Source organism: Rhinichthys klamathensis, unplaced genomic scaffold (assembly GCF_029890125.1).
Source record: "Rhinichthys klamathensis goyatoka isolate OS25496 unplaced genomic scaffold, OSU_Roscu_1.1 h1tg000487l_1, whole genome shotgun sequence".
NCBI lineage: Eukaryota > Metazoa > Chordata > Actinopteri > Cypriniformes > Leuciscidae > Rhinichthys > Rhinichthys klamathensis.
The window spans coordinates 557,521-574,440 of record NW_026606974.1 but is presented as its reverse complement, the minus strand read 5'-3'; the positions used below and the strand labels follow the sequence as shown (position 1 = coordinate 574,440).

At 37.8% G+C, this 16,920-nt stretch overlaps 1 protein-coding gene across 4 annotated transcripts in view; it reads right to left on the bottom strand.

The window, feature by feature from the left end:
• grid2 (glutamate receptor, ionotropic, delta 2) overlaps positions 1-16,920 on the bottom strand; it is a 493,389-nt gene that overhangs the window by 131,239 nt on the left and 345,230 nt on the right. For all 4 annotated transcript variants that reach the window (XR_008804120.1, XR_008804121.1, XM_056237495.1 and 1 more), the window contains exon 9: positions 1,457-1,558. Coding sequence is in view for 2 of the 4 variants with exons in the window: in XM_056237495.1 (XP_056093470.1) it covers positions 1,457-1,558 (102 nt within the window). In the remaining 2 variants the exon portion in view is untranslated. The remainder of the gene's footprint in view (positions 1-1,456; positions 1,559-16,920) is intronic.

Below are 16,920 nucleotides of genomic sequence, written 5' to 3'. Positions count from 1 at the left end.
ATCAAATATGCCACTTTTTGGGTGTGAGCAAAAACGCACTGTTTTTGTGTGTGTCCCTTTAAATGCAAATGATGCATTTGCACTGCTGCTACCCGCCTCTTTTCAAAAGACGGAATTCTTTACACGAGCTTCGGATACTCCGGCAATAACTAAACACACGAAATCGCAAATCTCACTTATTCAAAATCTCAGAAATAACCAGTATCGGAGGTAGCCTTACGGAGAGACTCGAGACTCGGAGAGGTTGCAATTTTTAGATGACACCTGGACATTTCTAAATGGTTAGTGGATACATTTACCCGATTATAGCACTCAAACACGGAATAATTCAGATTTTCATGATATGTCCCCTTTAAGACCAGGCAAGGTTGTTAAACCTGAAATAATAGCATATAATGAATACACTTTAGTATTATATTAGCTACTTTGTATAGGCAACTGCGGATATTACAGTAGCGTGTTAACTTGTTATGGCAAAAACAAATTCAAAAACAACAATAAACTATTCTGGTTAGACTTTATAATTACATGGCTCATCATTTATAAAATTCTATGGCTCCACTAAGCGTTTGTGTGTTTGTTTATTAATATTTGATGTAAATTGATAATACGGTCACTGACCAATAAGACCATATTTGCAGAAGTCTGCAGATTCCTTCTGGACCACACAATATTTCAGCTCTCAAATGAAACTGAGAGACCAACATACTGTCCGCCAGTGTCCACAGTTTGGCAACATGCGCACATGTGGATTCAGTTCTAGTCCCCTGACTCATATGCCACTAGGGGGAGTTCATTAACATGACAACCTCAACCGACTGCTCGCTGTTAGCGATTGTGGATGCAAGTTATTCACAGAGCATTCTGTCAGGGCGAGAAATCATAGAATAAAGACAAAAAGAGGGGTAGAGAGAGAGAGAGAGAGAGAGAGAGAGAGAGAGAGAGAGAGAGAGAGAGAGAGAGAAGACACAGAGTAGCAGTATCACCGCTTTCTTCTCCGACTGACTTCAAAGCAGGGATATGAAGAATTTAAACCTCTGAATTGTTAAAGAACTCCAGGGACTCACTCAAATCGGCGCTGGAGGGAAGATAGCAAAACTCAAATCTCAATATAACCCTGCTCCCTTGGTCTACGTTCATCGCACCCCAAAAGTCACTCTTAATGTACTTAGAGACCGGTGACTTGATGTGAACAGACCTCTGGAGCGTACTGGAATGAATATGGATTACTCTGGGGTTACTTCAACCTTATGAGGTCCAGTCAAACAGAGGGGAGTCCTAATTAAGTCAGTTTGATGTCATTTACATTAGAGGTAAAGGGAGAGACCATCACTGAGCAACAGTGAATATTAGAACACTGACATCTTTTAAAACTTTGTAGTTATGAAGACTGTTGTAGCTGTAAGATGACATTTAAAGCCCTTGACTTGACTGGTAATGGTGTAAGAGTACCTACCAGTACAGTGACCACCCGCAGGACGACCCCACGCATGTTGTTTTCAAGCTTTCGATCTGTCAGTGTCCCGTTCAATCCGTGGATGGGGTCCCAAGTGGCAAGCTAAAAAATGCAGAAAGTTCACAGTAAGTTCAAGGCATGCACAGAAAGATGTATTGATTACACCAACAGCCCATAGATTTTTACAGTAACGTAAATGAGTTCATTTCAGAACACAAGCACAAGGGAGTTTCTGTCTTCTTTCTTTTCCTTTTTCGCTATCATCTATTCATAAGAAACAAACATCATAAATGAGACCTTGATAATATATCAGTTGCTTCTCTTACAAATCAATAATTTTAAATAGAGATTAAATGGACATTGCTTGGACAATGGACTTGCACCCCAGATGATTCTCCTGAAAAATGGCCCACTTTCCCCTCTAGAATTTCGCATGAGATCTCAACAATGTCTCAAACTGTTCTAAGTTCTGTAAATATAAAGTTTCCAATGAAAAGTCAGAGATTTCAATATTAAAGGGGATGTTTAATGCTATTTCATGCATTCTGACTTACACTGTTAACGAGTTGGATTCTCATGCTAAACCTGGCAAAAGTTTTAAAAAATTGTTGGACGTATGATGTATTTATGTGCCAAATACACTCCTTCAGGATTTGTAGAAGTTTTCGGAAAGTTTTTTTTTTTTTTTGCAACAGCACGCCCATCAACGTGCTTCGTTCGGGTTACGGAAGCCGTCGGCAGCACTGTCATTTTGTTTTTAGACCACGAAATCAACAATGTCACCAAAGAAGTGTGTTTTTGGTTGTGAGGGAAAGATAACCTTGTTCAGCTTCCCAAAGAACCCAGCGTTAGGGGAACAGTGGATGCAGTTAGTTTTTCTAACTAACTAAAAACTAAAGATTTTTCGGAGATATGAAGATGAAATACTACTCTATAGGTACTCAAGATTAACATGAGATTGGCAGAAACTGTGTGTGTTATGTGCCCTTTAAGGCCCTGTCCACACGGACACAGGTATTTTTATAACCGTGACTTTTTTTACGCGGTTCGGCCGTTCGTCCACACGAAAACGCACTGAAACCGAACATTTTTGAAAACCCCTGCCAGGGTGAGGATTTTCAGAAACGACGGTTACAGTGTTGTCGTGTAGACAGTGAAACCGGGGTTTTTGCCTTGCGACGTCAGAGTGTGCGCCGTTATCAGCTGTGTTTGACGTCAGATTTGCGCTTCTGATTGGCCAACGTGGCTTTAGGGTTAAGGTTTATATCGCCGCCTGCTGGCGTGGCATGCTCTTGACCGCGCTTGATTGCGTGTTTTTACGTTTTTATGTAGACGGAGACCGAGCATGATTTTTTTTTAAAACGCTGTAGGAAAAACTCCGGTTATAAAAATACCCGTGTCCGTTTGGACATGGCCTAACTAAAACATGAGGTTACTGGGGTCAGTAATATTTTATTTGTTTTGGAAAGAAATTAACACTTATTTAGCAAGGACAAATTTAATTGATCAAACGTGACAATAAAGACAATATTATTAAACAAATTGCTTTCAAATAAATGGTGCTCTTTTCACCTTTCTATTCATTAAAAAAATCCAGAAAAAAATGTACCATAGTTTCCACAAAAATATTAAGGAGTACAACCAGTTTGAACATTGATAGTAAGTTACTTGAGCACCAAATCAGCAAATTAGAATTATTTCTGAAGGATCACGTGACACTGAAGTCTGGAGTAATTACATTTTTAAATACGTTAAAATTTAAAACAGTTATTTTAAATCATAATATTTCACATTACTGTTTTTATTGTATTTTTAATTTTTAAAAATGCAGCCTTGGTGAACATGAGAGACTTCTTTCAAAATCATAACATAAATCTTACCAACCCAAAACATTTAAATGGTAAAATACTATTCCAAAATAGTTTTGCATTTCAAATTTGTTTCAATTTTAATTTATCCTAAATAATTTGAGAAAGAAAGTTCTGAGACTAAATAACAAAGATCAAAGAAGTTTATAATTATACAAAACATAACCGAGATTTCAAAATAATTCTTAAGTTGTTAGAGAGCAACTTATGAGCAATTAGATACTCCTCTGTGTTATACTAAATTGGTCTTTGGTGTCTCAAAAAAGGGGTTTCACCGTCTTGCTTAAAAAATAAATCATTATGAAAACTAGCCATTTGATTTTAACAGATGGAACAAAAACGTATTTTTCCTTTCATGTGACAAAGATCTCTGATGTGTCTGGTTGGTGCTGCCTGAAGCTGGTTAAGTGTGCAGACATGGCTGTAGCCAGCTATGAGGTCACCGAGGTCTGGACCTCTGTATTTTTCCGAGGTCTATATAATAATGTTGTGAAATAATTGCCTACGGTAATATTAGCCTGGATGCCAGCCCGAACCCCGCCCACAAAATGTTTTGGTCGGGAAGTTCGGTCTGGACTCGATCCATTGAGGAGTAATTATAAAAGGTTCAGAATTAGTCGGGCCAATCAAATTGCCAGAGCGGGCTTTATACGATGATGGACAGATGATCTGAAGTTACGTAATCATCACGTTATCAAAGAGTGCTTGGGTTGAACTGGTTTCCCTCAGAGATGACTGCAGCTGGAGAACTGAGATGTATAGATTCCGCTATCGCGTCTGTTGTAAAAGAAATCGACAGCGCATTCATTTTAAAAGACGAACAGAGAACTGCAATCAAGGCATTTGTCGATCGGAAAGATGTGTTTGCCGTCCTTCCTACGGGATTCAGCAAAAGTTTAATTTATCAGCTGGCTCCGATGGTCGCTAAGAAGATGGGACGCAATGAAAACCCTGTGGTCGTTGTGGTTTCTCCTTTGGTCGCACTCATGGAGGACCAAGTAAAAGAAGCAACACTCATTATTTTACTACTTCTTCCAGTGTGCGTGTAGTTGAGTTCTGTTGACAATTTGCGTAGCTCATAAAAAAACACTTACTGCATTGCTCTGATTGATTTTTTTTTTTTTTCCTGGTTCGGTTAAGACACGCCTCATAATCAAAGCCCTATGGAGCAGTATCAGTCTCACATTCTGACTAGAATATGAGTATGACGAAGTCAGGCTAGCCTAATAGTCTAGTATTAACACTACTTTAGAGCTGCAAGGATATTGCACAGCACCAAGATCTTCTCATCTGAGCTGCCTTATTGGTATGGTATGTCTCTGCTCGTTAATGTCAAAATATTTGAGATGAACAATCAAAGTAGGCGGGCTTTATGCTCACAGAAGCTGCTGAGCACGAATACTCAATGCTTTAGTAAATGGTCATAAAGTGCAAGATAAGATATAAGTAGCTAAACTAAGCATTTCATATTTGACAGTAGCCTGGCTAACGCCAGACCCAATTCTCGTTGAGACTTGGGTCTGGGAACCACATGTTCATTTTCTCATATTTGAGGCGTGGTTTACGAATGCCCAAAGCCGTTTATTGGGTGCTACGAATGTCTATCAAATGCGCCTGTACGTAGCTCATAGCCAATCGTTTCAATTATACCAGATGACGTATGCAGAGCGACAGAAATTAGATGAGGGAGACGACGATGGCCGATGGGTCAGAGATTTATGTGTAGCCTACACGATGGCGTGGCGCCCGTTTCACACCGCATGCGTGAGCGGCGCGTATTTTTTCCGGCGTGCATGTTAATCAATGAGTGCATTCACACCGGGAGCAGCGCGTGAGCATCGAGCAGGAGCGGCGCGTGAGCAGCAGTGAAGCGGGGGTTTCGACGTCGAATCTGTTTTTGCTGCATTGCTCACGCTAAATTAAAGTGAAAGCACACTTTTGATGGACAAAAATAAATATGATTTCACACAAAAAGTGCCCAAAATGCACAGATTTAGCATGTCTAGTGAGTTTTAACAAGAACTTGAGTAGGCAAATAAAAGAAAATAAAGACTCTAAAATATTTATAGAAGATTTAGGCTACCCGGTAAAAACTTGTTTTTAATTATTCAGTTTGGGTGAAAGTTGTGAATTATATATATATATATAAAACACTAAAGTAAACTAGCCAGAAAATATTATATATAAACGTTCTTTTAGTTCATGTAACGTTAACACACAGACAGCTACAGGCTAGCACCCAAATCAAACCCGAGTGTGTGGTTTATTTGTGTTTTGTTTTTTATCCGAGGAGTTGCAGTCTTGTAAACATCGAAAGTATGACTGAAACTAATAGATTGGAGCCATTTTCTGGGTTGTTTTGTTGTATAACATTTAACTTATATGCGAATGTTGTACACATCCCTATTACAAACTTTTAAGACTATCAATGTTATAAAATGACCAACTTCTAAAAACAAATGTATAGTTGTCTTTGTAAAGAATTGCTCGCTTATATATAATGCCGAAGTCATATTTCAATGTCTTTGGAAAACAAAAAAAAACACAAAATGACTTTTTGCAATTATGCTATGAGGCTAACGATATGTAGCTTTGGAGCCGCTGCTGTGACACTGTACAAACGCTTCCAGTGTGAACACTCTCGCGCAGCTGCAGTGACGATGTAGTTACGCTGACGCGCTGCTCAAATGCCGCTCACGCTTGCGGTGTGAAACCCATGTGTGAAACGGCCGTAAGGCTGCATCGAAAGGTAACTTCGCACCTGCTGCCATGTTTGATCCATAGGTATAAACAAACTGCAATCGGTGTGTCGCATAGACACGTCATCGTCTTGCTGCTTCCTCCCCATTCTGTGATTGGTTCCTTAAATGAGGCGAAAATTTGGTCCATGGTATCCATACTGCCTTTCAGCGTGAATAAAATCGCACTGCGGGAAGGCAGCATGGGGAAACCCAGACTAGTTTGACAGCTGTTTTAGGATAGAAATTTAAATGACCGACAAAATAATCAGGCAACTGATGTTTACTTGTTTGTAACTTTCTTCACTGTTTATTTTCTTCACTGACACAGACGGAAATGAAAAGGCTACCAGCCAAAGTTTGAGGGGGAAAATACAGGGCAAGATTAGGAGACTGAGTGAAAAAGAAAAAGTTATGGAGATGAGGAGAGAGCAGGAATTGACAAATAATCTACTGCCCACTGAGATGGTTTTAAAGCCATTTCTTATCCATTTTTGGCCTTCAAATGTCTTGAAATGCACATATGTAGATCAGAGAAACCAACATTTTCTTGGTGGAGTAGGCCCCCCAACCCCCCAAACTACCTTAAATTTAGGACCAACACACCCTGAGCTGCAGAAGCCCCTCTCGGGCCAGACACAGGGATGAGTTTTGCTTCTCTCACAGAGAAAATGATTATATGCCTTAGAGTGTAGCCCACGAACAACACAACACAGATGTGATAGTGATAATGAATGACAACCCTTGCTTTCTGGCCAAGACACCTGTTGAACAAAGGGTGCTATGAGCTTGTTAGGAGAGGGCCAGTTCAAATCAAAGATAATTTCCCAGTTAACAGTGATAGTGTCGATTCACACACAGCAGCTACTTTGTTAATCTGAAAAAAAAAAAAAAACAGTGAAAAGATCATGGTTCTACAGGGGTGCTAGAGAAACTGTAATAATAGAATACGCCTTATTGGCGAAAGAGATCTGGCAAACGCTCCAGGGCGTATTTGCAGCGTTGAGCAATGTAGCCAATCACAGACAAAGCTGTTGATCTCTTGAAACCAATGGTTAATCAGAGGTGTTTACGTTAGTCAGAATCCACTTATCGCTCAAAACGCAGGAGTTTTTGTTCAATGCTGAGTTCTACACACTGAGGAAACTCTCATAACAAAAAAAAACGTGTTGACACGATATAAATAATAGATTCATTGTGCAGTGTAGACATTGTGGATGAGGGGCCTGCAAGATTAACAGATCGCGGCATACTGTCAAAATTATTGCCGTATCTAGGTAACTGTTCATTGGAGGTGTTATAATAATTGGAGAATTTTTTCTTCCCAGTTAACTTAGTTTTTTCATTATTTGTGAATGTGTGAATTCATTATTTTATTTCTCAGTGACTAAAGACAACATTTACAGATTAAATTACATAAAAATTTGGCATGCAGTTTACTTAAAGTTAGAAAAAATGTTGAGTGGTTTGAGAAAGAGACAGCAAAATAAGAGTTACTAAGTTAAAAGGGTGCATAGATGGTGTTTTGGCTAATTAAAACAAAACCGCAAAGTTTTAATGAAATAAGTATATTGGCAGAACTGAGATCAGAGCGGATCGATAGGTTCGCAGTATAAATGCTGCTCCATCTCTGCTTGAGTCACTTATAAAACATGCATTTAAAAAAGCAACACGTGCCAAACATCTTTCCAAACTTGTAATGAGAAGCGTTTATGTAAACCTCACTCTTCTGCTCTCCCATGCCGGAGACGCCGACGGTTTGAATCCCTCTCGGAATGGGTCAAGCCATGACCCAGAGGGAGTAAGGTTTAGGGAGATGAGCGTAACATAGGCAAGCTAGTAAGAGCTGTGCTTGTAAACCTTATTCCCCCAGCCTCAAGAGGTGCACTAGTGACTGACACTAGAGACTGCGGTGTGGGTCGAGTAGGACTGGTTACATTTACAAACCTGTTGTCCAACAAAAGAGAACATTTAATGATGTTTTTACTCCAATCTCACTTCATAACGTCAGTCGGGTGTTCCTTTTGTGATCTGACATGGCTTCATATCATTGAATGAGCCAGAAATTATATTATTTATTATAGGTTGATTAGCATTTCATTGTAAATATACTTTATTCTTATAAAAATACCCGAGATGTCTAGAACACGGATAAACCATATTGTGTCACAATCGTATGTTTATTGTCTTTGTCCTTATAAAGGATTTCCTGGAACGTTATACATTTTATGACGTTATACATTCAATGAGTCTCACTTGCAAAAGCCCTCTTGCTATGAGTATGAATGACACAGACCATTACATGTGTGTACTCACTAATGCCCACAACACCCTATTTTGTGTAAAAAATAGGAAAAATAGTACATCTCTCCAAAGAAATGTGAAGTAAACATATGCAAATCCATAGGTTTGTCTCCAGTGTATACGTTTTTTTATTTCTCTCTCTCTCTATCAGCATAAAATGCATAGGATTTCCTGACAAAGGGTAAGAAATTACCGTCACAGATTTTTTTCATTATAATTTAATAATTTATAATAAAACTTTAGATCTTTCAAATGATTTATAAGAAAATAAAGCAGTATTTCAAGTGCTCAAACAAAACAGATGGATGTTGTTTGGATTGAGATTAGTGATATTGAGCTATTTAAACAAAATTGACTTAAAGCTTAGCAAGAGGTGCTATGTTCCTGCAGTCGACCTTTTTTGGAAAATAAAATGTTTGTCTGAAAACATTTCTGGATTGTAGGTTTGTATTTTGTTTGCCCTGTATGGAACATTAATGTCATTTGTCAGTCATATGCCTGTTTTAAGTGAAGAACTGCACTACTAACAGATGTTTTATACTATATGCTACAATTTTATACTTGTGCTACACGCACGTGCACACACACACACACACACACACACACACACACACACACACACACACACACACACACACGTCTGGTTCTGGCTATTTTTAAACCACAGTAAATTACAATCAGACTATAACTCACCAAATTTGCTGAATACCTCACATTTTGATGTTAAGTAAACATAAGTTAGTCCCGCTTAAGAAAAACGATGTAAAAATCGATTACTAATACAATGCAACAGGAACACACACACACACACACGAACAAGCGACACAAAAACAAGCTTTTACATAGAAACACAGCAAGGAGCAAACAATCATGATTTAGACGAGTAATTTAGGGCTTTGCTCTAATACCCAAGCACAAATCTGTTCACCAAACTCTAATTACACTTAGCTAATGTGTGCCGCATAAACAAACAATTCGTTGCCCTACTGTGCTCATTTTTCCTCTCGAGTCGGATAATAACAGAAAACAACTATCGATTTATTTGCCCAATAAAACAATAGCGTAGAGACAAAAGCAATACTTCCTGAAGTACGTCGAGCTAGCTGTGAAAAAAATCCTGTCCACGGAGATTAAAATTTCTGTGTCCCCTGCAAGAGAATGTTGGAAAAAGATTTTCCTGCTCAATCAAAACATGATATGAAGGGGTTTGGAAGGCAGGAATGTATAAGACTTTGTATGCTTTTGAAGTTTCCCAAGAAAGTACTCTTATGACAGAATACAAACTGCACCAAAAATATATTTGGAATAAAAAGCTGACACATACTTCTATGTCCAGCTTTGTACCAGTACAAATGTCATGCTTTGTCCGTGCAATACAAATGTCACCCTTTATGCATTCAGAAACATGGCGCCAAAACGGCCTTGTTAAAAAACAAACAAACAAAGAAAAAAAAACCTCAATGTATCTGAGAGGTAATGCAGCTCACCTTCATACACGAGAGGTTTGAAACACATCAATTCGACATAACACTGCACACTATGAGTCGTATTATCATGGGCTCTGGTTAGTCATTAGCATAATATTTAGACTGGGATTAGACAGGGTACACACCATCCCATGGAGGCTAATATGACAGAGCCTTTACATAACTATCCACTTCAGAGGCGCTGGGGGCTTCTTTTTTTTTTTTTTACCCAAGGCAGCCATTTTAAGTTAATTCTTAACAAATCTGTCTGAAGTACCAGCCTACAAACTATCATTATGTAATAAAATCACCTGAAATATTCAAGCTGCATCAAAGATCCTGCAAAAAAGTTTTGTGTAGAGAACGGTTTGTATGCTAACCTTTGAGACTGTTTATTCATTCTTCTCATAGGTAGTCTGCCCTTAGTGGCTTATCATCAATTCAGCCAGCTAGTCAAGGGGTGGGGCAGTCCAGAATATTAACATGGAAATTAAGAAGAGCATGTGCTTCTCATGTGATTAGGAAGAACATAGATGACTAGACAATTGATACATTGTATACTGCATATTATAGTCATGTCTCAATATACAAACTGATACTGATAATACAAACTGATCTGTGCATGTAATTGAAGGTGAGAAAGGACTAGCCTGACTCATGTTTATAATTTCAAGCTGAAGCTTAAATAAATGGATTCTCTTGAACTGGATGTCTATGTAGCTATAACAGATCTTATAGAATGGCTGTTCCATATAGATCGTTTTCTGGTGCAAATAAAAAAAGAGAAAGAATGTTGTTCCTGTCTCTTTTACTCCGATGCATTTATAAAATAGCACAATTCAATAGACAATCAACCTTCAATTTCAGCCATTAAACATTTATTATCAGTCCATTTCCTCTCTTGTGGGAGCAGGTGGAATATTTTTATGATCTATGATTGATTGATTCACAAAGCTAATTAAAACGAATGTTTTCGTGGTTAAGGACACTGCTATGCTTTTAAGTGTCTCCGTATTGATCTCAAGGGATAGACTTTTGAAGAGCGTCCCTGAAAAGTAAATCCAAAGCAAATGCGAGTCTAAAATCGGTAATTATGGTTTGATTGCGCATCAATTTAATATAAAACCCAGAGACTGTCCATTGAAGCCAAATCTGCAATATCTGATAAAGGTCTTCTTGAGCATGTCTACATAAACTCATAACAGCTATATTTACCACAAGCGAGGCATGCTAAATGCCTGAGAAATTTCTAGCCTCATATTAAAATATTATCCATCGGGGGAATACATGTAGCCCTATAGCTGAATCGCTGCCGCTGACTGCGTCAGCATGAATCGACACATCCATCAACCTTTGGGCTCGTCGCTCATCATGTTGAGTTCTGGGAACGGTGAGAAACACAACAGGCCGACCTGGCGATGTTCAAATCAGAGCATTCTAGGAGTTAGATGACTAGACAACTATTTACCAACCGCTCCTGTCTTAAAGTAGTGTCTTTTATATATTTTACCCCAAAACAAATTTATGTTTCATCATTTACAAACCCTTGCGTTGTTCATGGAATACAAAAGAAGGAATTGGAACAACATGAAGGTAAGTAAATGATGAAAGAATTTTCCTCTTTTTTTTTGGTGTACTATCATTTTAAAAGCATGAAATAGACACATTACACTGCCAAATAAAAGCAAGATACCCCAAAATACACTACCATTCAACAATTTGGGGTCAGTGTTTTGTTTTGTTTTTGTAAGAAATTAATTAAAAGTGCGTTACATTGATCAAAGGTGAGAGTAAAGACATTTATAATGTTACAAAAGATTTATATTTTAAATAAATGCTGTTCTCTGGACTCATCGCTCATCATGTTGACTTCTGGGAGCAGTGAGAATCACAACAGGCCAACATGGCGATGTTCAAATAAGAGTGCTCTAAAAAGTATCATCGTCACAATTGCTGAAGCAGAATTGTCATTCTTTGGTGGTTTAGTTTATAGTTTCAGCAGGGGTACTTCTGAGGCCATGGTGTGACATGGTGTGCCTCTGTCATTTAAAATTAGTTTTGCATGCTGAATCTCAAACCAGCGGCAGAATGTTTGTCATCGTCTAACAGTTAGGATGAGCTCCCTCATCCCGAAAAAAAAAAAAAAATCTGTACTGTAAATTTCAAGCAGAAAAGAGGCGAGAGAGAGAGAGTTCTGCCTCTTATCTTCAGAGGGACAGATAAGAGCTCATTTCTCACTGCAGAATAGAAACAAGCTCTCTGGCAAGAGAATGACACCATTAGCATCCCATAATGCCTCGCTCTATTCTGCTCATTCACATTTTGTGTGCGGGCGTAACGCTGTCTGCTCTGTCCGTTTCTGCACTTTACACATGGATCTGTTCATCTTCATCACATGCGATTGCTGCCACTGCCACAGAGCTGGAGTTAGCAGATAGTTTCAAAGGTGAAGTGTGGATGTGAGCGACCTCATGGCTGGTAATGCCAGGGTTTCGATAACCTCTGAGGGTGATGATGTGACACTTTGCTGTAGTGCAAGGCAGAGGAAAGTCAACGCAAAGATCACCACAAGCAAGGTGTCTTCATAAACTTGCCATTTATCACCCGCTCCTGTCTTAAAGTAGTGTCTTAAAGCAAAGATTTTAGTACATATTTTAGCAGTGACATATTTGTTTTTTGAAAAAGCTCTTAAAGGGAAAGTTAGAATATTCTGTCATCATTTACTCACCCTCATGAGTCATATCGTTCAAAACCTGTATGACTTTCATTCTTCTTCGGAACACTAAAGAAGGAAGTCACATGGGTTTGGGAAAACATGAAGATGAGTGAATGATGAAAATAATGAAATCAATATACAATATAAAAATATATATTTTTGCAAATTATAGAAATTATAGAATATTAAAAACCTATAGCTACTGTAAACAATTTGGGTCAGTTTTTTTTTAATAATGTATAATTAATGAATAATTTATTCAGAAGCATTAAATTGATAAAATGAGACAGTAAAAACATTTATAATGTTACAAAATATTTCTATTTTAAATAAATGCTTTTCTTCTGACCTTTCTATTCATTAAGGAATCCCCCCCCCCCCCCCCCCAAAAAAAATGAAGCAAAAATATTAACGCAGCGCAAAAATAACAAGCAGCACAACTGCTTTCAACATTGACAATTGTAAGAAATGTTTCTCAGCATATTAGAATGATTTCTGAAGGATCATCTGACACTAAAGTAATGTCTGCTGAAAATTCAGCTTTGAAATATCATATTCATCACAGAAATAAATACAATTTTAAAATGTATTTAAATAGAAAACAGTACATTTCACAATTTTTTTCTGTTTTTACTTTATCAAATGAATACAGCCTGGGTAAGCATAACAGACATTTCCAAATCATTAAAAGATCTTACTAAGCCCAAACTTTGTCTGTTTTGTAAATATAAAATCTGTATTTCTGATACGTATAAAATTAGTTACTAAATATTAATGTATATATTTTGTCGTGGCGCCAATAAAAATTCAGACAGTGCAAAGCAAGTACAAAATCTGAACAACTGGTCTTATAGGGCTAGTAAGATATATATATATATTTATTCGGCCTGTTTTCTCTGTTTTCACCTAAAGACACACCATCCAAGCAATAACCATATTGTCAATGCTGACCTGCAATTCTATTGAGTTCACCTCACTGAATCCATGTTCACAGGATTACCACCTGTGTCTAGCAATTAATTTTAGCAGTTATGCCCTTCCTTGCCAGGACGCTCCACTGGGACTTTATGGGATGCATCACTATACTAACATATTGCAAGCAGGGTCATATCGATGGAGCCCTGCCTCAGGCAATTTGTAAACAGTACTTCACAAGTTTGTGGTTCAATCGACCTAAACGAAATGCTAACGATGCAAAGCAGCACCTGTCATGCAAATAGCCAAAGCATGACTGCCCCCACAGGCTTATTAACCACATAAACAGCATCATCACAACAGTCGTCTTAAGTCAAAGTCATCCAGAGAATCTCTGCATGCATATTTCAAAAACACCTCAATACACTGGCTGACGTGTGGCTTTGCCATCAAAAATAGATGAGTGGACTTTAATTTTGCAGCAAACTTACAATTATTCTCAAAGTCCTCTAAGAGTCAAGCGAGGTAATATTATAGAAAATATTTATAGTACACGGCATCCTCTACAAACACTGATATAGAAATGTACCATCAGAAGCTTACCAAGGATTCCTTTTGTTTGTTTGTTTCTAATAATAAGATATTTTCGGGGGGAAAAAGCAGTTGAAAGTGGGAGTATGTTTCTTTTTTTCTTTTTTTTTGCCAATTATATATATATATATATATATATATATATACACACAGTAGTCAACATTTAAAGTGGATCAAAACTTTTCATCAAAGTTATACATGAATTTTGAACAATACCCGTTCTTAGGACAACATTGATGAACTTTTTTGATCCACTTCAAATGTTGACTACTGTATATATACACTCACCGGCCACTTTATTAGGTACCCCATGCTAGTAACGGGTTGGACCCCCTTTTGCCTTCAGAACTGCCTCAATTCTTCGTGGCATAGATTCAACAAGGTGCTGGAAGCATTCCTCAGGGAGTTTGGTCCATATTGACATGATGGCATCACACAGTTGCCGCAGATTTGTCGGCTGCACATCCATGATGCGAATCTCCCGTTCCACCACATCCCAAAGATGCTCTATTGGGTTGAGATCTGGTGACTGTGGAGGCCATTTTAGTACAGTGAACTCATTGTCATGTTCAAGAAACCAATTTGAAATGATTAGAGCTTTGTGACATGGTGGAAGTAGCCATCAGAGGATGGGTACATGGTGGCCATAAAGGGATGGACATGGTCAGAAACAATGCTCAGGTAGGCCGTGGCATTTAAACGATGCCCAATTGGCACTAAGGGGCCTAAAGTGTGCCAGGAAAACATCCCCCACACCATTACACCACCACCACCAGCCTGCACAGTGGTAACAAGGCATGATGGTTCCATGTTCTCATTCTGTTTACGTCAAATTCTGACTCTAACATCTGAATGTCTCAACAGAAATCGAGACTCATCAGACCAGGCAACATTTTTCCAGTCTTCAACTGTTCAATTTTGGTGAGCTCTTGCAAATTGTAGCCTCTTTTTCCTATTTGTAGTGGAGATGAGTGGTACCCGGTGGAGTCTTCTGCTGTTGTAGCCCATCCGCCTCAAGGTTGTGCGTGTTGTGGCTTCACAAATGCTTTACTGCATACCTCGGTTGTAACGAGTGGTTATTTCAGTCACTGTTGCCCTTCTATCAGCTCGAACCAGTCTGGCCATTCTCCTCTGACCTCTGGCATCAACAAGGCATTTCCGCCCACAGAACTGCCGCTCACTGGATGTTTTTTCTTTTTCGGACCATTCTCTGTAAACCCTAGAGATGGTTGTGCGTGAAAATCCCAGTAGATTAGCAGTTTCTGAAATACTCAGACCAGCCCTTCTGGCACCAACAATCATGCCACGTTCAAAGTCACTCAAATCACCTTTCTTCCCCATACTGATGCTCGGTTTGAACTGCAGGAGATTGTCTTGACCATGTCTACATGCCTAAATGCACTGAGTTGCCACCATGTGATTGGCTACTTAGAAATTAAGTGTTAACGAGCAGTTGGACAGGTGTACCTAATAAAGTGGCCGGTGAGTGTATATATATACACACATACATACACGTATAGAGAAGACACTATATTATAATAACATATTTCTTTAAAATGTTTATATACTGTACAATTATAATAATATTCATATTATTATAATATAAATTGAATATTTTACAACACCAAAGTAATGTATTAAGAACAAAATTACAAAAAAAAGAAAATACATTTGCCATGTGTGGTTGTGAATACCAATAATTGATAAATAAATAATTGTGAAATTAATAAATTAGCCATTTATATTCATAATTATATATAATTAGTGTTATCAAATCGATTAATCGTGATTAATTGCATCTAACATAAAAGTTTTTGTGTGTATATATATACAAACAATTTTTTATTTATATTTAATTTATATATTACAATTATATATATACATATATATATATATATATATATATATATACACTACTGACCAAGCAGGGTCTAAAGTACTGCTCAACTTTAGCAGGTCTGTTGGTTCCTATCAATAGTATTCAATTGATTTTACTCACAAACACACATAAATGTCGGATAATGAAGCTGTCTAATGAGAGAAAAAGTTTCTGCTAAGGCAAACTCCCTTCAGGGTTTCCAGTCCATTCTGTTTTGTTCGAAAGAAACCACACTGAGGTGTACCACAACCGCCCCCATGGAAATGAAGTACAAGACATGTACAAATGTTCAATAAAGTAACATTTTCTCTTTGTGTGTGCTAAACTAAAGCAGAATTAAGGCTGGGAGACTGCAAGGTTGTGACACAGCACGCTGGGGACTGCTGAAAGAAGTGAGGAGCTCCAGGCTGTACATCAAAGTTCAGTCTGTACTCTACGCTGGCAGATCCTGTGTGAATGGAATAAAATCACACTTAAATGGATTGAACAGACTTTCTTTTGTTAATTGAAGTAGGATATGGTTATGTCAGGGGTTATTCTGCTTTACCTGAGATAAATTATAATTAATCCATGAAGAGTAAAAGTGCTGTAAGTAAACTCACAATTGACAATTATTGATGCATGCAAACACATTCGTAAAATAATTACAAAGTAAAAAAAGTTAATGGAAATATGTTTATGATTAAAAGAGTTTTGTAAACGCAATTATCAGTTAAACTGAAATATTCATTTGAACTAATGATTCGATAAACAATAATGAATTTGACTGTAATGCTGGACTAAAGCCAATCTATTTAATATTTAATCTTCATAGACAGCACAGGGCTTCAGAGAGGTGAACGTGTGTGCTATTTTAATAAAGCTTTGTGAACAAAGTCAATTAGTTTATAAAAAAAGAAAAGATTAAAAACAATTATAAATTGAGATTGAACATTTGTGAGTACAACCGCACCAAAGTCAAAGATTCATCACTTAAAAGTATTCACT